Raw genomic sequence first — 25621 nt, forward strand, 5'->3', positions numbered from 1 at the left:
AGCACTGTACTACACATGCGCCCACTCGTACCGTGCAAGAAGCGCACACACACACACCCACTCCTACCTAATGACTCACATCACCTTATGTGAGCACATTGCATGAACAGAACTGTGGGAATTCACCATCCACACATAAACGAGCAAGTCAAAAAAGTAAACACTAAACTTTTGGTTGAGGCCAGGTTACATCGTCTTGGTTGTTGCGATGTCATCGAGAGATCAAATATACCGTATTTTCCGGACTATAAGTCACACTTTTTTTCATAAGTTGGCTGTTCCTGCGACTTATAAATGAAAAAAACTGTTTATGTTACATAAAATACATAAACACTGGACACCTTTTCTGTTTATTTTTCATGTAGCTGAATAACCATTGTGTTAGCATATCTTACACCTATTCAGCCTGTTCTCTATTCTTTTATTGTTAGAACTTGCCTTCCAAGAGGATGTAATGTCTGTTTTGGTCAAGTAGTTTGTAAAATAAATTACCCGCAAAAAATGTGACTTATACTCCGGTGCGACTTATGTATGTTTTTTTCTACCTAAGTATGCATTTTTGGCCTCGTACGACTTATACTCCGGAGCGACTTATAGTCCAGAAAATACGGTATATACCGTTTATTCCGGACTATAAGTCACACTTTTTTTCATAGGTTGGCTGTTCCTGCTACTTATACTCCAGAGCGACTTATAAATGATAAAACTGTTTATGTTACATAAACACTGGACACCTTTTGTGTTCATGTTTATTTTTTGTGTAGCTGAATAACCATTGTGTTAGCGTATCTTACATCTATTCAGCCTGTTCTCTATTCTTTTATTGTTAGAACTTGCCTTCCAAGAGGATGTAATGTCTGTTTTGGTCATGTAGTTTGTAAAATAAATTACCCGCAAAAAATGCGACTTATACTCCGGTGCGACTTATGTATGTTTTTTTTCTCCATAATTATGCATTTTTGGCCTTGTGCGACTTATACGCCGGAGCGACTTATAGTCCAGAAAATACGGTAATCATGGTACAATGGAGCACGCCAGATGGGCATCGGTCCAGGAGGAGCAGGGATCTAGTTGTTGTCTGATTGGTGAACCTGACTCTAGAACCTGGGGATGGACATGTTGTGAGAAGAGGGTGGAACAAACAAACAGACGGACACAGCATAGCAACTGTTGCAATAAGATAAGATACTGTATGGCTTTATTAGTCCCAAGGGGAAATTCCAGTTTTACAGCAGCGAAATTACAAGAGCCCATTAGGGTGGAGTACAAAGCACACAAGAGCAGGTAAAGTGCAAAAATAAGGTAATACAAATCAAGCCACAGGTTTATTGCAAGGTTATTGCACAGTTTATTGCATGGTTAATTGCACAAATTTTGGAGCAGTTTTTGTTACGGAGTCTGAGGATATCATCTTCGTCAGCTAGTGCTTAAAAGTGAGCAACATGGTTTCTTTTTCGTAAACTGCCAAAACACAGTCCAGCAGTCACAGTTAGTACATTGTAACTATACGGTGCAGCTACAATAACGTCTTCTAGAATACTCACTTGTGGCACCGGCAGGCTTTTATGGCATTTAGCAACCATTAACGCCTAACTTGAAAATCTTTCACCTCCGCCTCACATGCCACAATTTATATTACTTATAAAGAGCTAAGCCTGCTGGAATTTGCACTTTGTTCAATGCACGCTGAAATGTCCTCATGCTAGGTGTTAACATCAGTGTTTTCACACCCAGCATGCCTTGTGACACATCTTATTCAATATACAGTACAGTAGGCTTGTTTTCATGCCAAAATGATTACCTGTTGTTTAGTGCATTGAATGTATAAATAAGTAATCGCTGATGAGACATTACAGTACCTTCGATGCAACAGTGAGAAAACCAAATTAATGTGGAAGTGGTAATTTTTTTGGCTTTTTACTTTGCCCTCCTTCCGGTCTACGTTTTTTAAGTTTAGAACAAATAAGTTGTAGGCTAACTACTTAGCTCGGTAGCTTGCTATATGCTATGAGCAGCGGCCGTCTCTTATGCAGTGATCCCGTAGCCTGCACATCAATGTTGTGCAGTGTACTGTAAAGAAAGAATAATAGAAGTGTAAAGGTAACTATAGGGGTGTTATTGCATGTCTACAGGGCTCTGATTAATAGTAAAAAAAAAGGTCGGGGTACACCCTGGACTGGTCGCCAGCCAATCACAGGGCACATATAGACAAACAACCATTCACACTCACATTCATACCTATGGACAATTTGGAGTCGCCAATTAACCTAGCATGTTTTTGGAATGCGGGAGGAAACCGGAGTACCCGGAGAAAACCCACGCATGCACGGGGAGAACATGCAAACTCCACACGGAGATGGCAGAGAGTGGAATCGAACTCGGGTCCCTCAATGTCACTTCCTGTCTTCCACCACCTTTACAGCATTTACAGCAACACGCACAAGCTTTATTTTCTGTTATTATGTTAACTATATTGGGTAATATGAATGAAAAGGTGACTATAGGGGTGTTATTTCATGTCTAGAGGGCTCTAATGTAAAAAAAATGTTTTTGGAATGTGGGAGGAAACCGGAGTACCCGGAGAAAGATGGCACAGAGATGGCCGAGGGTGGAATTGAACCCTGGTCTCCTGGCTGTGAGGTCTGCGCACTAGCCACTCGACCGCCGTGCCGCCCCGCTCTAAAGCAAATAGCGACAATTCTTGTGACATTTTCCAGGCTAATATGAACACGAACGCATGTATCGCTCTTCTCAATGTATTATATAAACATAATTGTTATACTTTTTTTCTTGCATCGAGGCCAGTTGTGCAAATTAGACAGTGATGTCACCTCGCGCCACCCCCTCCCTGCAGTCCCCAGGGAAGCACTGAGTATTCTTGCAAATGTCAAAGTCCAATTACAATCACGCGTGTTAATTAGGTGCCATTATTTCCTCCCTAACCCGCCCGCTGTGAAGCGTATTTCACATACATGACACTAAACGTTCACCCATACAACAGAACGTGTCACCGCCGACAGCCAACTAAACTGTTGTGAAATGTTTGCGAATCACCACATTACTTGTGTGTGTGTGTGAATGACTTTGAAAACCCCAAGCGTGATCACGGGTGATGCGTGGCGTATCGTGGAGACATCGAACAGCGGATATACATATAAAGTTGAGGCGGCGCTGGATTCTTAGCAGAGGGGGAAGAGCTTAAGCAACTAAGTAGAAGAATTACAACTTTGTTCAGCCAAAAATCAAGACGAAAGATCTTGAGCGTCACTGGTGTCTTTGGCAAAGCCGAGGACTGACAAGTTGAGTCCCAGGAGCATTTTTTTTTCTCCGCTCTCTGCCAAAAAAAAAAAAGGCCTGCTACTCAAAGCCTGAATTTCTCGTGATATCTGTCAACCTGGCATCCAAATCTGAGTAACGTAGGTAGCGGAATCTAAATGGATAGCTCCACAAGCTCCTGCCAAGCTCGACTGCAGATGGTTGCGAGTCGTAAAGGCATCTCATCTACGATAACATTTGTAGCCTTACGGCACCAAACAAGCACAGTGGCTTGGCAGCTGCAGGGTTGCTCTGCGACACGCTTTCAAGATGCACATTTTTATCTTTTGCCGCAACTTTCTGTACGATTGCCCGGTGGTGTATTTTTTTTCAGGCGGAAAGGTCCATAAGTCTGATTCTTTTAATCTTAGTACACAGCGAGGTGCTCTGAACCCTGTCTCCTTTTAACAGTTAGTGTTTTATTTAGTTAGTGTTTTGCCCTAATGGGAACAAAATGATAAATCTGCAAATGACCATTAATAAGACATTACACCCACATTATTGCAGTAACACACCCTGGATTGTGTAATCCTTTAAGCAAGACTGTGACGTTAACGTTTGGAAATGTTATTAATAATGTGCAATTTATGAGTAGACGTAAAAGCACACATTAGGTTGAAAGCAGAGCTACTTGTGTGAATGTTTCCCTCGTCACTCTTTGTCACTTCAAAAATGACCAGCAGGTGCCGAGGAGCAACACCAACTGTGCTTCTATGTGGTCCCAAACTCACAGAAATCTCATTTGCAGCTTGTTTATTTGCCCCTGCAATGTATTGGCTCTTTTCTTAAAGGGGGGGGGGGTTCAGTGTATCCCGTAGATTTACAACCCCCGAGGTGCGACATGCACAGTGTGGATTTAATGTTCTTAATGTCAAATTACAACAAAATACAGTTGGCGTGAAGATCTGTTATGTAAATAAAGTACAATTTAATTGTTGCCACTCATATCAATCAAACACAAACAGATCACCTATCCTTTAAGTAATGGTAATGGTAATGGTAATGGTTTTATTTCATTTGAACGTGCATCAGATTACAATTGAATGCATCACATAATCAGTTCACAGTTCCACATGTCCAAAAGGAGTAGGAAGAAGCAAAGCTTTTAAATCCTACCCCTCCATCTGGTACTGTGACAATCAGTAACTGTTACATTTGTTCACTTCCTGCTTTCCTAATATAATTTAAGTTTAAAAAATATATATATATATTATTATTTTTATTTTTTCACCTACCGGAGTACGAGGTGATATGAGCATACAATGACATAATGGGTACCATAGTAACTGTCAATATAGTGATATATATATATAGCACATCATGACTGGTTCAAGACTCTTCATCCTTGTATTTAGCAAACATCAACTGCTTGTATTGTTTCTTGAATTGGCTCATCGTTGTGCATTGTTTGAGTTCCTTACTCAATCCATTCCATAGTTTGATTCCACATACTGAAATGCTATGGCTTTTTAACGTAGTCCTAGCATATAAGTGTTTCAAATGTAGTTCTTCCCTGAGATCATATTTCTCATCTCTTGTAGAGAAGTATTGGATGGCATTTTTAGGTAATTGGTTATTTTTAGCCTTATGCATTATTTTAGCTGTTTGAAGATTAACTATATCAGCAAGTTCAAGTATTTGTATTTAGAAATAAGTAGCTCAAACGGTGATCAAATTTGGAGACCCCTAATCGAGTTGTTAAAGTCAGGATAATGTTGCAATTGTGAATTATATAAAATATCACATAATGAAAATATAATCAAAAATTGCTGACATAAACCAGAAAATATGGTAGCCGGGACGTACACTAACCAAGCTGTTTTTTACCAGGTTGTCTTGTTCACACGCCGTTCATTCGAGGTCAAGCAGCTCATCATTCTCAACTCATCTGCCCTCACATTATGATAACACAGCATCAGGAGCAATTATGGCTTCAGTATCTCACTGAATGACATTTGAGGAACTGGGACGGCACCAGTAATCTCTCTACTCGTTTTCCTCTGTTGGTGTGTATTTTTATTTAGAGTCTTCTGTTTTCATATGGTATTTTATATTGCTATCTACTGTAACTGCTGTAGTTTTTTTGTATGCCTAGACTGCAATTAAATTAAAATTAAGCAAAGTAGGATTCAATATCACCTCCTTCATTATCACCTTGTACTTCGGTATGTGACAAATATAACATTAAAAAAATTAAATAATAAAAAAAATACTTGTTAGGATAGCAGGAAGTGAACAAATGTAACAGTTACTGATTGTAAAAGCACCAGATGGAGGGGTAGGATTTAATAAGCTTTGCTTCTTCCTACTCCTTTTGAACATTTGGAACTGTGAACTGATTATGTGATGCATTCAATTGTAATCTGATGCATGTTCAAATGAAATTAAACCATTACCATATTAATAAAGGAAATATTTTCATACTGACAGCATAGACACCCTTTTTATTACTTTATAAATTTGTTTTTTGCCATTTTTAGAGCCCTGCAGACATGAAGTAACACCCCTACAGTCACCTTTACATGCATATTATTCTTTGCTGTGCAACACAAATGTGGCAGGGACCGAACAGACAGCTGCCGCTCATAGTATTTAGCAAGCTACTGAACTAACTAGTTAGCCTCCAATTTATTTGTTCGAAACTTAAAACCGTTTTTTTAAGTGGGGATGAAAGACACAGAAGCCGCCAAGAGCTTACCACTTCCACATGGAATGGGAAGAGAACTTTGTTTTTTTTCACCCTGTCATGTCAGATGTAATGTAATCTATGTCTCATCAGTGCAACATTAGTGATGAGGATGCGTTGATTGCTATAGCGTCGAGAATGATTCAAATTGGTTGGAGGGAGTGAGTGTCATAGAATGAGGCTAATACGTAAAGAATTTGGTGCGCACAGTAAATCACTATGTTGCAGAATAACCTGTTTGAATACCGCCAAGCATGTTTGTATTCATCATTCATCAAGAATTCCAGTTGACATACTAGTGATGGAAAGCAAGGAAGGAAGTCACACACAAAATTGGCAAGTTTTTTAAAGTGGAGCATAGCAGACATGCTGTTGCATCACCTGTTTCCATGCCTCGGCCCCTTTGCCATGGAAACGGAATGCTGGCCGGGTCATCAGCGTGGGTGCTGAAAGAACCCCAGAGATTGTTGAGCCTCTTAGAACTGCTCGGCGAGTAAAACCGCCGTGTTGGTGTGCTGAAAGAGTTACATCATAGAAGAGGAATCCTCTTCCTCAACACCCCCCCCCCCCCCCCCCCCCCCGTGGTTTACTAACTAAGCATGCGTCTTTCAGCTGTTTCTCTGTTGATTGCATAAATGGGGAACAGAAGGAATAGGTCAGTAATTGTGTCGCCTTGTGAAATGTCAACCGACATTTTAAATTGCCAAGAAGTCTTAATATAAATACAGCATTGGTCTTGTTGTGTTGTACACACAACATACTGTAAAAAATACGAATACAAAGACAGTGTGCTGAGTTACCACTCTCCATGCCATTTGTCCTCCATGATGGTTCATGATTGTGATGGCCGAGTGGCTCGGACCAGGCATAGTTGCCAATTTTGAACGCCATTTTTCAAATCAAATCAAATTTATTTGTAGAGCACTTTTCCTGCAGAGACATGCAACACAAAGTGCTTTACCGAATTAAAAACAATAACCACAATTAAAAAGAAAAACACACACATACACACACATAATCACACACAGTAGGGAGACATGGCATGGCACTGAGGATCCAGGAAACGCCACCTTTGGGGCCGTCCACACTGGCAGGCCGTGCCATCGGGAGACCAGTACCCGGGCCACCCGACTCCGACATACGGGCGGACCCCCACATCAAAGGGAGGAACCCCTGGTCGGCCGGGTCTAAGGGACCCAAGGATGGCACCCCCTCAGCAGACCCAACACAGCCCCCAGTGTGGAGGACCCCCACCCCTGAGGAAACACTGGCTTTTAAAGCTAAAGACTAAGAGCATAAAATAGGACTAAAAAGATAAAAAACGTAAGAAAAGTTTAAAATATTAGTTAAAAGCCTGATTAAAAAGGTGTGTCTTTAATCTTTTTTAAAAAATATCAACGATCTCTGCAGTCCTGAGGCTTTCCGGCAGGCTGTTCCACAGGTGGGGGGGCCATAGTGGCTAAATGTTGCCTCACTGTGGGTTTTTGTTCTGGGGTTTTGGTCTTGTTAAAAGTCCAGTTCCGGAATATATTTTTCCACTTTGGGAGCATTTTTCTGATATGTGGTTTGACTTCCGCGGTGGTGGCTTTCCTTTTCTTTGCCGCGCTGCCATCGAGGGAGACTGCCTTGCACTTGGGAGTCATGATGAAGGAAGTTGGGATGTTGGTTCCTCAGTGTACTTATGTCTCATATTTACAAAAAAACAGCTGCGGTTAAAAGTTTGTAAGGTGTTTATGCGACATGACATTATTGGTCAATGTCAGTAGCACCGAGACATATTGTTAACCTTCAAAAGAGCCCAAAGTTCATTCCACTAGAGACATCCCATGCGCCATCTAATAAAAGTCTGTTTTTGCGTTTTATTCCTGCAAATGCAGTGTTCCCTCACACGGTTTCAATCTACTATTACTGCCTTGGATTTCCACAGAAGATAGAGAATTTTTGTCACTCCGTTGCCATCACAATATCAGTGTGGCTTGTGTGCAAATTAAAGGAGAACACACATTCGAAGGTCAAGATTTTCACTCTTACATTTGATTAATGTGTTAGCATTTTTAGCATAACAGAAACAAGACTTAATAAGAATTAGATATTTATCCTATGTAATCAAAAATAATCACTGCTTTTTTCTTTGCTACATTTTGAGTGTTAAGTTGATGCGTGATGATTTTAGTGTTCGTTACGCCCAGCGAGTGCGGCACTGATGCATTGCAGGTAGCTAGTCGGTGTGGCCATATTTTCCAAGTAGTTGAAGGACAGCTTGATATTTACTTTGGGGATTACTTTTTTTAGATGTTTTAGCCACCAAAAAAAAAAAAAAAACGTAATCTGAAGGGCTTATCCTGTACATTCCCACTCTTAGTGGATTAAAGTAACCGATCACTCCTGTGTCTTCTCTCTGGGTCTGTCATTGCAGGAACAACAGAGCGTGTCTGTCTGATACAGGGTACAGTCGAAGCTCTCAATGGTGTCCACAACTTCATTGCAGAGAAAGTCCGTGAGATGCCTCAGAGTGCCCAGAAGCCGGAACCAGTCAGCATACTGCAACCGCAGACCACGGTCAACCCTGATCGTATCAAACAGGTGAGTTACAGTATAGGGGGGTAAAAAAAAAACCGATGGCCCACACATTTCTCCTCCTGTACAAAAACAAAAACAGAATATCTCAGATGCCAGTGTTGCCATCAGCTGTTGAAACCAGTCTGGTCTGTCTGTACACGGTGGGCCAGAAGTAAGGAGCTAACTTATTTACGCTGCTCAAGTTTGTGTGCAGTTACACACTTTTTTGAAAAGTGATGTACAGGTGGTCCTCGAGTTATGATTGAGTTTTGTTTATAGACTGTGAGATAAGTCGGAACTTATACCTAAATTAACTCACACTAATAATAAAGTGCTTCACAATGAATTGGACTGAAAGGGCTGCACGGTGGAAGAGTGGTTAGCGTGCAGACCTCACAGCTAGGAGCCCAGTGTTCAATCCCACCCTCGGTCATCTCTGTGTGGAGTTTGCATGTGCTCCCCGTGCATGCGTGGGTTTTCTCCGTTTACTCCGGTTTCCTCCCACATTCCAAAAACATGCTAGGTTAATTGGCGACTCCAAATTGTCCGTAGGTATGAATGTGAGTGTGAATGGTTGTTTGTCTATATGTGCCCTGTGATTGGCTGGCGACCAGTCCAGGGTGTACCCTGCCTCTCGCCCGAAGACAGCTGGGATAGGCTCCAGCACCTGCCGCGACCCTTGTGAGGATAAGCGGTAGAAAATGAATGAATGAACAATTGATTAATTCACTCCTCAGTCACACACTGGCTGTGGTGGTAAACTACATCTGGAGGCACAGCTGCCCTGGGGAAGGAAGGATGGAACTGCCGACCTTTTGGACGACCTGCTCGACTTCCTGAGCCACTGCCGAAAGATTAATAAATAAAATACTTAAATGAAAAATAGTAATAAAACGACAACTACATAATTTTATCCCTGTCGTTGTCTTACAGCCTTTTTTTTTCTTCTTGGACAGATTTAGCAGAGATATGCAATTGTTTTAGGCCACCATTAAATGTACACAAGTACACACAATCTATACTGCAAAACCACTGCTCAAGCTCTGCAACCATTGTGTCCAGTGGACAGAATCAATTATATAATATTCATTATTATATTATTAATTAGCCTATTATTATCATATTCTTCTTCTGATTATTACTACTAATAGTAGGCTAGTATTAGCCTGCTTTTGCCCTATTATATGAAATTTGTCAGAGATTTTTTTTTGTAAAAAAAAAATCTATAAAAAAATAATTTAAAAAAATCAAATTATGTAGGGAGGCTTAAGAACATTTTAGGGGGGCTGAAGCCCCGTGTGATTAGCACCCGTGTTCACGAGTACAGGTCACATGTTCCTGTTCTGATGTTGTCTTACAGGCTTTATAATCTTTGTACACAGAATCCATGACCCCGCTAGCATGAATTAGCATCCAATAATCTTTATTTGTAGTCATGGTTCAGACAGGGACCGCACGAGTAGCCCTTTCTCTGGGCTTTTTGTGATTGAGGTTGATGACTTTCCTTTTCTTTAGCGCACTGCGGTTCCGGGAGACATAACAAAGTCCAAAAAATTGACTAAAAAGCGGCATCGAAACACGGAACGTCGTAAACCAAGGACCACCTGTACTCTACTTTCCAGGCCTGTTTTCTACGTATGCAACCTTTCTAAAGGCGTAGCTTCTGGCCTTCGTAGTGCCTGCTGAGAAACATTCAGGCTTTACTGCGTCCAGTCACCTGGGGCACAACAGATATTTTTGTTTAGTCATGCCATCCATCATTGGTGTGTGTGGTCTGCGTGTGGTAGGTAGCAGTTCACCTCCAGGACACTTTGTTTATTAGGTACCACTGTTACTCGCTATTCTCCGGGCCGTGACCCGCAGGCTGGAAGGTGTCAGGAAAAAGTGAGCGTATGTGGTTATTTTTAACCTCCAGTTTTTTTCATAGCAAGACAGAGCCATGTGACAGCTGTAGCTTAAACCCCCGAGGATTAACAAATCGCTGAGTAACTCGGGCGCTGCCATAGTACACCGATCCAGTCGGCGCTAGCCCTCATTTAGTTTTCATGTTGTTGTTTCGCTGCTACTATATGTCGTTTATATTTTTTTTGCAGGCCAAATTGATCGTGCCCAACAGCACAGCTGGGCTGATTATTGGCAAGGGAGGCGCCACAGTCAAAGCGGTGATGGAGCAGTCAGGGGCTTGGGTGCAGCTCTCCCAGAAGCCGGAGGGCATCAACCTGCAGGAGCGAGTGGTAACAATCAGTGGTGAGCCCGAACAGAACCGCAAGGCAGTGGAGATCATAGTGCAAAAGATCCAGGAGGACCCTCAGAGCAGCAGCTGCCTCAACATCAGTTACTCCAACGTCTCCGGCCCAGTCGCTAACTCCAACCCCACCGGATCCCCCTACGCTAACACAGCCGAGGTGCTGCCCAACGCAGCCGCAGCAGCTGCGACTGCCTCCAGCCTTCTGGGTCAGGCCGGCTTAACGGGAATGGGTGCCTTCCCCGCCGCCATGTCGAGCTTCTCCGGCAACGACCTGCTGGCCATCACGTCAGCGCTCAACACACTGGCCAGCTACGGCTACAACACCAACACCTTGGGCCTGGGCCTTAACCCCGCAGCTGCCTCTGGTGTCCTTGCCGCAGTAGCGGCTAGTGCCAACCCGGCTGCAGCCGCCGCAGCCAACCTCCTAGCCTCTTATGCTAGCGATGCCTCCGGCAGTGCCGGCCACCCTGCGAGCGGCCTCGGTGGCTTCTCCCTAGGTTCTCTTGCAGCTGCGACAGGGGCTTCCAACGGGTACCTAAACGCTTCATCCCCACTGATGGCCTCTTCCCTATTAGCAACAGAGAAGCTCGCAGACGGAGCCAAGGACGTGGTTGAAATTGCCGTACCCGAGAATCTGGTTGGCGCCATTTTGGGGAAAGGAGGCAAAACGCTGGTAGAATACCAGGAGCTAACAGGAGCCCGCATCCAGATCTCTAAAAAGGGAGAGTTCATTCCTGGTACTCGGAACCGTAAAGTTACCATAACAGGGTCGCCAGCCGCTACGCAAGCAGCGCAGTATCTGATCAGCCAGCGGATCACCTACGAGCAGGGCGTGCGAGCTACCAACCCACAGAAAGTGGGTTAAAAAAGAAAGAAAGGAGGAAGAAAAGAAAGGAAAGGATGAGGACGGAGCTAGAGGGGAATTCTATAAAGGGTCAAAATGAGGAAAATGTCCAAATATTTAATATTTCAGAATCAAATGAGAGGATTACAAAGGAGGAGGAGGGGGAGACGCCGAAGACAAAGTGTGTGTGATATTTGAATGTTTTAGGACTGACAACGTCCTGATGTTTTTTAAAAAAGTTTGTGTCCAGTCCTTTTTTTGACGAAGGTTATCAAGAGTGAGCTGAACTGGTCCACTGCCAAGCTGCAGATTCAAAGGGGTTGAAGCCACGTGGTTTCACCCTTCCTCTAAAACCTCATAGATGAGTTTGTTTTTTATTGTTATTATTGTTTTTCTTCTTTTTTTTTTGCTTAGTTGAATAGTTTTAATGTAAGTTGCAGACCTCAGCTCCCGGTGAGTTGAATGTGTCCAGCGAGGTTCCAGCTAACTAATGGGGCTCTTTCACAAGTCTTTCTCTTTGTACACAATGTGCAAGGCGATCTTTAAAGGGTTGGGGGGGTGGGGGGGCGCTTGGGTGGGGGTTGGGTAAAAACCACCTCCAAATAATTTCCTTAAAGAAATCTACACATTTTTTTTTTGAAATCTTATATATAATTGAAGTTTCAAAATTTGGGTATTTTATATTTTTAGCCATTATTTATTGATATGATCTGATCAAATAGAGTATTTAAACCTGCAAATGCAGGTTGATCTGAATGTAAAAAAAAAAAAGATTAGCCTATCGATATTTTTTATTTACAGTGATCAAATGTCTCGCAGTGAAAGAAATGTACAAGTCCGGTCGGAACTTCTTTGCGGTCGTGGTCTGCGAGGATCCTTCTGGGGTTCAAGAATCCATGTGAGAGGGTAGAGGAGACACATAGGAATGTATAAATATATTTAACATGAACACACATAGCTAACGCGCCTACAAATGCACAAAACATGATTCATTCATTGTGACAAACACTCCAAAAAGAATACAAACTTTCTTGGTGCTACAGGATTCGATATAAAAATCTTCCCCATTGGAAAAAATCACACTTGATTTAAAAAGGCTGACTTTTAGAGCCATTCGGAATGGGGGTGGGCGAGCAAAATCAAGTCTTTTTTTTATCTACAAATCAATTTCTGAGCAAATCAAAACAAACCACAAAAGAAACCGCCATTTTGTCCCCATTCAAATCCTTCAAAAGCCCTCCTGTGTCCAAGAACTTACGATCCAAATGCCTACAAATGTAATTGTACCACACAGACTACGCAGGTATCAACATGGACACTTACACACTAATATGCCTGTAAAACAATAGTACTTTATGCTAATGTATAACCCGCAAAGCATGCCGGGTAGGCCACACACTCAACTTCCCCTAGTAACTTACCCAGCGTGCCTTGCCATGTCCAAATATTTCCGAATCTTCATGCCCCGTTTTCCGCTATACAATGCGTATACCGCAAAACAATGCTAACTTTATGCTAATTTATAACCCGTAAGGCGTGCTCACGCTTTCCCCAACTGGAAGTTACACCGTCTGCGTCACGTGCGTCTCATTGATTGTTTTTCCGCTATTCGCAGGCGGTTGTATTCGTAAAAAACAATATGACTTTATGCGAATGTATAACCCGCAAGGCATGCTGGGAAGCCCGCAATCACACATTTCCCCAGTTACTCAGATGACCTCCTGTCGTTTGTGTCGGTGGCAAAATGGTTAAAAAGGTTTCTGTGCATCGCAGTGACTCCTTTTGACACCTTTGTACTTGCTAAACAATAGGACTTGATGCTAATGTATAACCCGCAAAGCATGCCAGGTAGGCCACACGCTCAACTTGCCCTAGTTACCCAGCGTGCCTTACCATGTCCAAATATTTCTGAATCCTCATGACCCGTTTTCCGCCATTCACGGCTGGTTATATTTGCAAAACAATGCTAACTTTATGCTAATTTATAACCCATAAGGCATGCTCACGCTTTCCCCAACAGGAAGTTACCCTATCTGCCTTACTGCGAGCTCGGGCGGTGTTTATATTTGACGACCTCCAACAAAATATTTCTAAATTGTCACATGCGTCTCAAAAACAATATGACTTTATGCAAATGTATAACCCGCAAGGCATGCTGGGAAGCCCGCAATCACACTTCCCCAGTTACACAGATGACCTGTCGGTTTGTGTCGGTGGCAAAATGTTTAAAAAGGTTTCTGTCCATCGCAGTGACTCCTTTTGACATTTTTGTACTTGCTAAACAATAGGACATAATGCTAATTTATAACCCGCAAGGCATGCTGGGAAGCCCGCAATCACACTTCCCCGTTACACAGATGACCTGTCGGTTTGTGTCGGTGGCAAAATGTTTAAAAAGGTTTCTGTGCATCGCAATGACTCCTTTTGACACCTTTTTACTTGCTAAACAATTGGACTTGATGCTAATTTATAACCCGCAAGGCATGCTGGGAAGGCCACAATCACACTTCCCCTGTTACGCAGATCACAGATGACCTCCTGTCGGTTTGTGTCAGTGGCAAAATGTTGAAAAAATTTTCTGTGCATCGCAATGATGCAATTTATAACCCGCAAGGCATGCTGGGAAGCCCAAACAAAATATTTCTATTATTTTTTTGCCATTTCCAGGTGGTCTGAGAATGCATCCCCCAATAGTTGGCATATATACTGTATAAAAATATTACTATCAACAATATAAACATATTTTTGATCGATCCGCCCACCCCAAATGAGTAGCCTGGAAGATGTGGTCTACGCTCTCACATGATGAAATCCAGTTTTAAGGTCTCACGCCAACCCTTACTTCCCTTAAAAAAAAAAAAGAGTTAAATTCACTAACAAAGATTTACCGATATATCCCGATATCAACATCCATTGTTCGATCGCAAGTCGTAAATCGTGCATTTGGCGATAAAGAAGCCGTAATAACCAGTATCTGTGAACTAACAGAACTTGCCTTTACACCAAATAGACATCCTCGAAAGAAAGGGAAAATAAACTGACACTTGAAAAAGAAGTTTTGGTCACAGTTTCTCTGTGAGCCATCCTTCTGCATTTCCATCAAGACACACAAACAAGAGTTGCCCGGATTCATCCAGGCAACCTTTTTATTATCCATCCCAAAACATGTGACTCATCACTAACATTGGGACGAGCGTACAATAAAGCATCAGAGCTGATCTATTGCAATCACTGTCGTTTCATGGATAATAGTCGTTCTCATGTAGGGGAGGGATTTTCCGAGCACTCCCAAGAGTACCTTGGCCTTCCCCTTGTGTGCTGCTATCCATTTGCGTTCATTCGAGTACACTACCAAGAATGCACTGTGAGACATTAAAGAACACAATGCAAGACTTGTCTGTCACAAAGTGGGGACGTGGGTATGAAGTCTTGACAACACCCCCCACCCCCCTCCTCCTCATCTCACATAAGCACTAAATTATTATTAGAATGTGTTCCGATCAACACATGTGAAATGTGCCGTGCATTCGATCATAGTCAATATGTCATAATTTTTAACGGTAAAAGCTCTGTGATCAGCTTTCTGAAGACACGGGCTGTGAGGGTCGGTGCTGAGTGGTATCCAAGCAAATCTGAAGCATTTGTGCGTTGTTGTTATTATTATTATTTTTTATTTTTTTTTAAATTTTCTGTGTGAATATTTTTCTGCGGCAGTCGTCACGGTGAGCCTCTCTTCCTTTTTGGCTAACAAAGTCATCCATTAACCAATCTGGCTACTCGTGAAATAGTCGTCTAATAGAAGGCTTTACTGCCCAGTGTTTTAGCTAATAAGATACAAGCACAAAAAAAAGGGGGGTGTTTATCAATGCAACTGGACTGCTTGATTGCACGGAGCGCTTCCCAAACCTCTCTGATCAAAACATAGTGCCAAATATTATTATTATCTCTCTGCACCTCATTAACTTTCCTCTTTCTCTTGACACCTTATCCCCCCCTCCGACCCCTAATCTGCATATTGTCCTTTGTCATCATTCTTAGGGTGCGTTCACACATTGTATTCCGGTCCAGTTTTTTTGTCAAAAAACGTGTTTAAATATATTTTTTCCCACACAAAGCACATCTCAGTCAACATGAATCGGTAATAATCGAAGAAGAAGCGATAATACAGGGAAAACGTACATCATACTATTATAAATACATAATTTTGACATGATTTGTTCGGCGGTAGTTTTTGTGCGATACAAAACTTTCGTGGAAAACCGTGGAATACGTAGACATGGCTTCTCCTAACTAAGCACTAGCCTGACGACCAGGCTAAAGGCTACATCGCGACTCTCAAATATGTGTGGCCTATTTAGAGCATGTGGAAGGTTCTCCAGCTAAATGAAATAATAACTTTTATTGCAAATGTTGATCTGAAGACGTCAAGCTAGGAATTTTTAGGGGTCAGTTACTTGTGGTTTTTCACCATTTGGCTGTGGTCCCGGATATAATCCTTATGAAAAGAAGGGTTATACTGTACTTTATGTAATCGACCAATCAATACTCAGCAAGGATGTTTGCGTGACGTGGTTCCATATGCTTATCGGATTCCGTGTTTGTTTGTTTTTTTTTTTGTTTTACCGACAAAGATAGTGAAGAGTAAATGAATGAATTACAGCGGAATTCATTCAAGTCGACCGCTTTTTTATCGTATTGCGTTTGCATGTTTGTGTTTATGTCAAAACCAGTAAAAACAAAAGGAAGAAGGGTGTACTAGATGTAGTACTACATGTCCGACGCAGAGTATAGGAAGAGGCATAGTTTATTTAATCCTACCCGCCCCATCCATTTCATATCAATTACAATGCATTTGTTCACTTCCTGTATTCCAAAATGTACTCAATTCAATTCATAAAGTCAGGTGAAATTAATGGCTATTTTCTGTTGTCGACTAGTTTCTAGCTAGCTAGCTAGTTTCTGAAGTTTCCTCAACTTCCTGTAATATGGAAAGAAAATCTTGGAAAGATTATATTATCGTTTTAGGAACCATCGCCTGGTTTTGTGGTATTTGGTTAAATCTGGCGTTTTGGTGCGTTGCTGACCAAGTGACCAGAATCCTGCTTGTCCAAGGGGGTTCTGCCGATTGTGTTCACACGCGACCCAATACCGCACCGCCGCACCCAAGTGTGAACACACCCTAAGGTTCCACCCCCCTTCACTTCCCCCCTAGCACAGCACATTGTGCTCTCTCCCCTTCTTTCTCCTGTCTTGTCTTCTCACGGGGGCGGCGTCGGGCGTCGTTACACGCCGGGTCTTAAGGGTATGAAAATATTTTTTTCCACGCTGCAGTTTGCAAGACAAAAAAAAAATGCACAGAAAGAAAAATAAAACTGCCTCCAAAACTGTGACACCCACTCCGACGAGACCAACCAGCAATGTTAACTCAAAGTGTTCCATTCAGTCAATGACAAGAAATAGTTCGATTTGAAATGCTTCAGACCACAAACTGTGGTCTTTAGGTGATTATTATTATTATTTTTTTTTTCAAATATAGGCAGATATGTCTTGAACAAATATTCATATTTAGGCTAAACAGAGCCTCCAGACAAAAGCGAGCAAAATTCAGAGTATGTTGGAAACTTGTTTGTGACCTCAAGCTGAAACAATGACATCCTTTATGCATATCCTCTTATCTGAAAAATGACTCATTTCTGTGGAAATACAATATGTCCCGTCATATGATCTATATGTACTTTTAATCGTAGCTATTCTAGTTTGTAGTCTAAATGCAGTCCGGCGTTGTCGATACAATGTGAATTATATGTTATACTTGGTGTGGATGATGAGAGTGCCAACTAAGCCTGATTAAGATTAGCTTTGCAAGATTTGTTTGTGCATTACGATGACTCATCAAAAATCAATAACAGTGGCGTCCACATTTCTTGTCACTGATGATTTAGTTTGACAGTAAGAAAATGTAAAGAATATTGGAAGCAATATAGTAGCATGTTGTCCTGTTTTGTGTTTTATGTCTGTTGTATGAACTTTTTGAAGTTACTCCAGTTTTTGAATGAATAGGTTTACATGTACTATTTTTTTTTTATAAGTTATGAAGATGCTGCTATTTGATAAGTAAACTATACAAAAATATTTTAGTTGAAAAAGATGTCTGGTCGGGTGATTAGAAAACACGGGGCATACCAAGAGGTGTATAGAATACTACAGTATTTGGTAAGGTAGTCGATTCCATAGTACAACCTGTGCCAAACTAGACCTCTGCAGCTTCTGAAATTGTAGATGTGCGATCAATTGTTAGATATCAATAACTTGTTTAGAAGTGCTGATCAAGTGCCAACCAAACACACCGTCTTTTAAGTTAAGAAAAGATAATCAAATACATTGTGTAAGAAAACAAAAAGGACAAGAAAAACTGTCTGTGCATTGTTTTATCCCATAGGTACATAGAATACGAGTAAAAGATTGTGATTTTTTTATGGATCCATGTTGTTTTTACACTCCATGCATCCCTTGTGTGTTTGTTTGACCTGTGGCTTAAGTACTGCTGTTTTTTCTCACAAATGTCTCTCTATAGGCCAGCATGGACTAAGCATAACATGTTATACGCATTCATAACATAGTCATTAACAATCAACAAATGTGTTTGTGGAGTTAGGTGTTATCTTTTTGCACGTCTTTCTAATGCATGGTATCAAAAGAAAACCTTTTGGAGGGAAGAGAAAAAAAAAACAAAAAAAAACACACACACAAAAATCTGCGAGGCGACTCGTAAAAAACATTCAGAGACATAAAAACGCTGCATGCGGTCAGATGTAAAAGCGCTTACGTTTACTCGCCTCATGTTTATCCGGTTGTGTTTTTAATGCTGTTGAGTTGGAAGGGAGTTCATTATTGTCATGTTGGCCCCCACTCCCCCCACTTCAAAAAAAAAAAATGGCACTGACACAGCACCCATGTCTCAGAAAAGATACTAAGGGTGTAGCGGTTACGACATCGGAAACGCCGTGAATGTGTTGTGTTGCGCAGACTAGGGAAATTAATGTAATTCATTTTTACCGCTTATCCTCACAAGAGTGGCGGGGGTGCTGGAGCCTATCCCAGCTTTCTTTGGGCGAGAAGCGGGGTACACCCTGGACTGGTCGCCAGCCCAATCACAGGGCGGCAAATTAGTGTAATACTGAATAATAATTCATTCATTTTCTACTGCTTTTTTCCTCACGAGGGTCGCGGGGGTGCTGGAGCCTATCCCAGCTGTCTTTGGGCGAGAGGCGGGGTACACCCTGGACTGGTCACCAGCCAATCATAGGGCGGCAAATTAGTGTAATACTGAATAATAATGAATTATTCTATTTCTATCAAATGCAAAGGGATGATAAAAAATCTTGGGTTTGTTTTCCCATCCGTTTCCTTTTTATTATTTATACTATGAAATTTGGCAGATGTCATTAATTACTTGCGAGAGTAGTGATTACATTAATTACATTTTATTACGTACAGGAATGTAATCGCTTTATTTCTATTATGATCCGACGTCAGAAGGGCTGCAACAAACGATTATTTTCCAAGTCAATTAACCCGAAGCTTGTGATTAACTTGAATAATCAAGTTATTACAATTAGTAGTTTGGTACGCAAAATTAAACCAAAATTTTTTTTTTTTATTTTTGGGGAAAAAATATTATTTAAAGAGTATCATTTAATACATTAAAGCAATCTTTAATTATTTAATTGTAATTTATTTTAAATTAAAAAAGATAACATAATTGTGATAATTGCAATTGTTTTAATCAAATTTTATTACTATTATTATTATATTTGATTATTTCTTTTGATTATTTCTTCCCCATATACACATAAAATCACACATAACTTGATTAATCGAGTTATTAAAATTTGTGGTTTGGTACGCAAAATTAAACTAAAAGTATTCACATTTGAGTGGCTGAAATCAGGATATTTACATAGTTAAAAAATGAGATTAATTAAAAATACCGAAATAGATTAAGCAGAAATTTAGCGGCCTGGCGGTTATCGTCGGGAAATCTGGAAGATGTGGGTTAGTATCTTGGAGTTTGCATGCTCTCCCCATGCGTTGGTTCTCTCTGCCCCCCCCCCCCCCCATTAAAAACATGTTAGATTAATTAGAAACTAAATTAATTGATATGAATGTGAGTGCCCTATGTTTTGTTAAAGAGTACCCCGCCTTTCGCACAAAGCCAGCATACCCCCATGAGCATACTAATGAGGATAAACGGTATAAAAAAAAAAAGACGGATTAATCATAGATTAATTGTTGCAGCTCTAGATATCATTAATAACCTGCGAGGATTGATGGCATTTTGATAGCTGGTCCGTTTATATATTTCACCAGGCCTTCTTATTGGCGTGTGGCGCCATCAACACTTCCTGTCCCGTGTGGGAAATCAAGAGCGCTTCTGTACCGAACCGGAAAATGAGATTCCGAGTACATGTACCGTTACACCCTTAGCAGGTTCAGTGAGAACTTTTTCAAATATGTGAAACAAGCAAACATGAAAATGTAATTCTTGTTTTGTCCTGTTTTTTTTTGTTTTATTTTTAAGGATGTTAAGACATTTCCATTTATCTAACAACCAGGTTGAACCTCATGTAACCTGTCCGAAATATTTTTATTTTTATTTTTTTTTATGTCACAGCTTGAAAGCCTAGATCTAATCTATGAATGTACACATTACTGTTTGAATCCGTCTTTAATGTCAAATCAGGGCAGGAATGTCACAAACATGTAGAGTTAATATCTATGTCAATAACAGATTTCCGATCTAGTCAGGTAGGCCTTGCATGGCCATGAACATGAAGCAGACATGTTTAACCCATAGTTCAAACCCCCACTCTTCAACCATGATGTTGTTTGTTTTGCTGTTGCATAATTGCACTTTACTGATCATTGGGTCACGATAGGTGTGAGACGAAGCAAACCATGTTGACTTTTTGTTCTGATGTCATTTGTGTTTATTTATTTTATCGATCCTGTTTTGGCGAACGACGGAAAGGGCTGGCGTCTCGGACAAAAAAAAACAACAAAAAACGGAGAAGCGGCACCTGTTTCTTCTCCTCAAATTGCGTTCTCCTTCGCATTCCTTTTCAGCAGACGTTTGTGTCAATCACTGAGTGCTTTGCGTTTATCCCAGGAATTGTTTATATCTGGGTTTTTAATTTGTTTTTGTTTTTTTTAATTCTGAAAACGCCGCATCATTACTACCGATATTTCTCCCTGGGGGCTGATGGCGCTAAGGGATGCATGTAACACCCGCAAACGTAATAACTGCCCACAAACGTAATACAAATCTGCAGCTTTGAATGTAATAATCCCACAAATGTAATACATTTCCCACAAACGTAATAAAATTTGCCTATTTGCAAACGTAATACTGAATTTCTGAAAATTATTACATATGTGGGAAAGTGAAAAACTGTAAATGTAATAACTTCCCACAAATGTAATATGAGACACAATAATGATCTTTGTGGTTGTTATTGTTCGTTATTTCTTCTTTTAATGAGGGCGAAGGTGTAGATGTCATTTTGAGGATTTTAACAATATTTTTTTTTCTTATTTTTGGGGAAAAATATTATTCAAAGAGTATAATTTAATACATTAAAGGAATCTTTAATTCTTAAATTATAATTTATCTTAAATAAAAAAAGATAACAATAATAATTGTGATAATTGCTATTGTTTTAAAAAAAATTATTACTAATATTATTATATTTGATTATTTTTTTTGATTATTTCTTCCCCTTATACACACAAAATCACACATAACTTGATTAATCGAGTTATTACAATTCGTGGTTTGGTACGCAAAATTAAACTAAAAATATTCACATTTGAGAGGCTGAAATCAAGATATTTACAGTTAAAAAATTAATCAAATACCAAAATAGATTAATCAGCAATTTAGCGTCCTGGCGGCTATCGTCGGAAAATCTGGAAGATCGGGGTTAGTATCTTGGAGTTTGCATGCTCTCCCCATGCGTTGGTTTTCTCTGCCCCCCCCCCCCCCCCCACACACACATTAAAAACATGTTAGATTAATTAGAAACTACATTTCCTGTGTGGGCAATTAAAAATATTCACATTTGAGAGGCTGAAACCAGGATATTTACATAGTTTTAAAAAAGATTAATCAAATACCAAAATAGATTAATCAGCAATTTAGCGGCCTGGCGGTTATTGTTGGAAGATCGGGGTTAGTATCTTGGAGTTTGCATGCTCTCCCCATGCGTTGGTTTTCTCTGCCCCCCCCCCCAACCCCACATTAAAAACATGTTGGATTAATTAGAGACAAAATTTCCTGTGTGGGAAATTAAAAATATTCACGTTTGAGAGGCTGAAACCAGGATATTTACATAGTTTTTAAAAAGATTAATCAAATACCAAAATAGATTAATCAGCAATTTAGCGGCCTGGCGATTATTGTTGGAAGATCGGGGTTAGTATCTTGAGGTTTGCATGCTAAACTAAACTAAACTAAACTAAAAAAGATAACATAATTGTGATAATTGCAATTGTTTTAATAACATTTTATTACTATTATTATTATTATATTTTATTATATTTTATTTTTATTTTATTTCTTGCTCATATACACACAAAATCACACATACAATAATATACTGTAACTAAAACGCACATGTACGCACACAAACAAAATGTAATAATTTCATAATTTCAATTCAGGAAATTCAGCATTACGTTTGCAGTGGGCAAATTTTATTACGTTTGTGGGAAATTTATTACATTTTGCGGGATTATTACATTCAAAGCTGCAGATTTGTATTACGTTTGTGGTTTATTACGTTTATGGGCAGTTATTACGTTTGCGGGTGTAACCGTCACCTTAAAGTTAGATGACGTGAATTATTTTAATATCTCATTCTTTTAGGCCACCCCCCCCCCAACCCCCGCCCCACTTCCATATAGGAACGCCAAATGGATTACTGTATCATTCCAAAAGTAGATCCGGTTCATACGTGTTCTGGACAACCATCAACCGACGTGGAGCCCTTTCACAATAAGGCTACAGACTGTACTCGCTCGCTCCACTCTCGAAACCTCCGACGGAATCGCTAAAGCCTTCATGACTTCGCCGTTTGTCTTTCAAGTCTAACGATATCGTTTTCACCCTTTAAATGGATCAAAGTATTTCCGAGATCGTTCATCTGAGAAAAGAAGATTCTTGCCAAACGTTTTTTTTTTTTTTTTTTGTCTTTGACCCTCCTAACCTCCCATGAACTTGTTGACTTCTTCATCCTCAAGAACTCACGTATACGTTCAATACGCCTAGCCACTTTTTCTATGTCAAACTGCAAAGAATGTTGTTTGTTTTCTGATGCAGGCAAGCTTGCGCACGCCGAAGGACGCGCGCCGGCGACATCGGGACAGTGGAACCCAGTTTTAAGTCGACGCTGTTGATGTCGGGAACCCGTCGATGTTGACCAACTCAAATCCCGGTGTGTCGTGTTTTTCTTAAGACTAAAAACTGCCCGCTTCTGGACTTTTTTTTGGGTCCTTTTTTGACTACTGTCTAGTTACACGGCATTGAAATGCGCACACTGTGACTTCCTGTTCAGTGCAAAGTAAGCTTCAAAATAAAAGCATGGCAATAGTAACCAGGATTTGATCACAGCGACGAACAGTCAAGTCGTACAGTCGCCCCTCGCAATTCCATGGTCCAATTATCGCTCTATCGCCGTTTCTCAAAAATGGTTCATTTTGGTCACCAGGTGGCAGTAATGACACAAAACATTAATGAGAACTTACATACTCCTCCCATTCCGTGTGGAAGTGGTACGTTTTTGGCTTTTAGAAGGGATAAATTTGAGGCTAGCTGGTTAGCCTGCTCGCTTACTAACTTGTTGTGCAATATGATGTAAACAATGAATAATAGGAATACAAAAGTGTCGACAGGGGTGCTATTTCGCATCTCTAATAATGTTTAAAACTGTATTTCCAAAATGCTCTAACTCCAAAAATATCTTATTCAATAACATTGAATCCTATAGGGGTGTTATTTCATGTCTGCAGGACTCTAATAATGTTAAAAACTGTATTTGGAAAATGCTTTAACTCCAAAAATATCTTATTCATTAACATTGAATCCTGTAGGGGTGTTATTTTATGTCTGTTGGGCTCTAATTAGGTTTAAAACTGTATTTAGAAAATGCTCTAACCACAAAAATATCTTATTCATTAACATTTAATCCTCTAGGGGTGTTATTTCATGTCTGCAGGGCTCTAATAATGTGGAAAAACTGTATTTGGAAAATGCTCTAACTACAAAAATATCTTATTCATTAACATTTAATCCTATAGGGGTGTTATTTTATGTCTGTAGAGCTCTAATAATGTTTAAAACTGTATTTGGAAAATGCTCTAACGACAGAAATATCTCGTTCATTAACATATAGGGGTGTTATTTCATGTCTGTAGGGCTCTAATAATGTTAAAAACTGTATTTTAAAAATGCTCTAACTACAAAAATATCTTATTCATTAACATTGAATCCTATAGGGGTTTATTTCATGTCTGTAGGGCTCTAATAATGTTTAAAACTGTATTTAGAAAATGCTCTAATGACAAAAATATCTCATTCATTAACATTGAATCCTATAGGGGTGTTATTTTATGTCTGGAGTGCTCTAATAATGTTTAAAACTGTTTATTGAATCCTATATCGTGGAAATCGCATTTCCAGTCCGAAAGCAGTTAACCGCTATAAACGAGGGACGACTGTACAACCGAACCCACCCATTCTCTTTTTAAAAATCATGGCGAGTTTGCATTTCGGTTATGTCGACAACCGCTTACATCGACATGAGGGGCGTCGACTTAAACAGGAGGTTCCACTGTACCTTTTTTTCTTTCTTCATTTTCTTTTTTTTTTTTTTTACATGACATTGTTTACATCTTCTAGAGAATAAAAAATGGACTGACAGCATACATGCTAGTAATCCCGTCGGAAACAAAGTGATGTTACGTTGATTGGACGATTTCTCCCGCACGCTTAGCGGCAACGAATCCGAGAGCATTATTGAAAGCGTCAACAACCTGAAGGGCTTTTGATGGCCGAATGTACATATCACCTGGAATGACAAGCGGGGCTGCAAATGCGAGGACAATGCCTTGTAGTGCCATTGTAGAAAAAAAAAATGTGTGAACGATTTTTACGGCAATTTGTTTGTTTGTTTTTTTTTGTCAAGATGAGTGCCAAATAATTCTATACTGAGCCAAAAGGCCCGTGAGCCTGCATAGTTAAATGTTCGTTGACTGAAATGGTGAATGGATCCATTCCTCTCGACAAACATCAGCCTGATTTGAAGTCATGAGAGTCACTTGTTATGCTGCCAGTCTGTTTTCCTGTCAAAAAAACGCGATATATTTTATAGATGCTGAACTGTTGACGATAAGACAGTTACTAAGCTGGGAGAAAGGGAGGATTTTAAAAGTGTCATTGTTTTATTATGAGTTGATTTTGAACGTTATCCATGAATAGATTTAACGGTAATGACTATTTAATGTAACTGTAGTAACTGTGTTTGTAAAAGAAATTCAGTGAGTTGTGTTTTATGACTCGTGGACTACCAGTGAAGTCAGCATTTCAGTGTTAATAATAATAATTGAATTGTTTTTTAAAGATTATTTTTGCGACGGCAACAGAGTCATTATAAATGTTCATTTTAACATCACTTGTCTTCTGTTTTCTTCGTGTTCGTTCTCTCCCAGCCTGACACGCTTGTGGGGGATGTTTTCGGGTCAAAACCGTTAAGTGTTTTAGCGTTTCAGACTTTCATTCACACGGAAACGGCATTCAGACTAGATAGGACAGCTCTAGTCTAGTTCATGCTCAAAGACTAGGGTGGGACACAGGCCGGTCAGACTAGATAGGACAGCTGTAGTCTAGGCTCTCAGACTAGGGCTGTCCTAT

General features: G+C 40.2%; 1 protein-coding gene across 2 annotated transcripts in view; it reads left to right on the forward strand.

Annotated features, from left to right (window-relative positions):
* nova1 (NOVA alternative splicing regulator 1) overlaps positions 1 to 25382 on the forward strand; it is a 40218-nt gene extending 14836 nt beyond the window's left edge. For both annotated transcript variants that reach the window (XM_058087231.1, XM_058087232.1), the window contains exons 3-4: positions 8418 to 8584; positions 10654 to 25382. In XM_058087231.1, coding sequence (XP_057943214.1) covers positions 8418 to 8584; positions 10654 to 11673 — 1187 coding nt within the window. In that variant the 3' untranslated portion in view covers positions 11674 to 25382. The remainder of the gene's footprint in view (positions 1 to 8417; positions 8585 to 10653) is intronic.
* The last annotated feature ends 239 nt before the right edge of the window (positions 25383 to 25621 follow it).

Source organism: Doryrhamphus excisus, chromosome 11 (assembly GCF_030265055.1).
Source record: "Doryrhamphus excisus isolate RoL2022-K1 chromosome 11, RoL_Dexc_1.0, whole genome shotgun sequence".
Lineage (NCBI taxonomy): Eukaryota > Metazoa > Chordata > Actinopteri > Syngnathiformes > Syngnathidae > Doryrhamphus > Doryrhamphus excisus.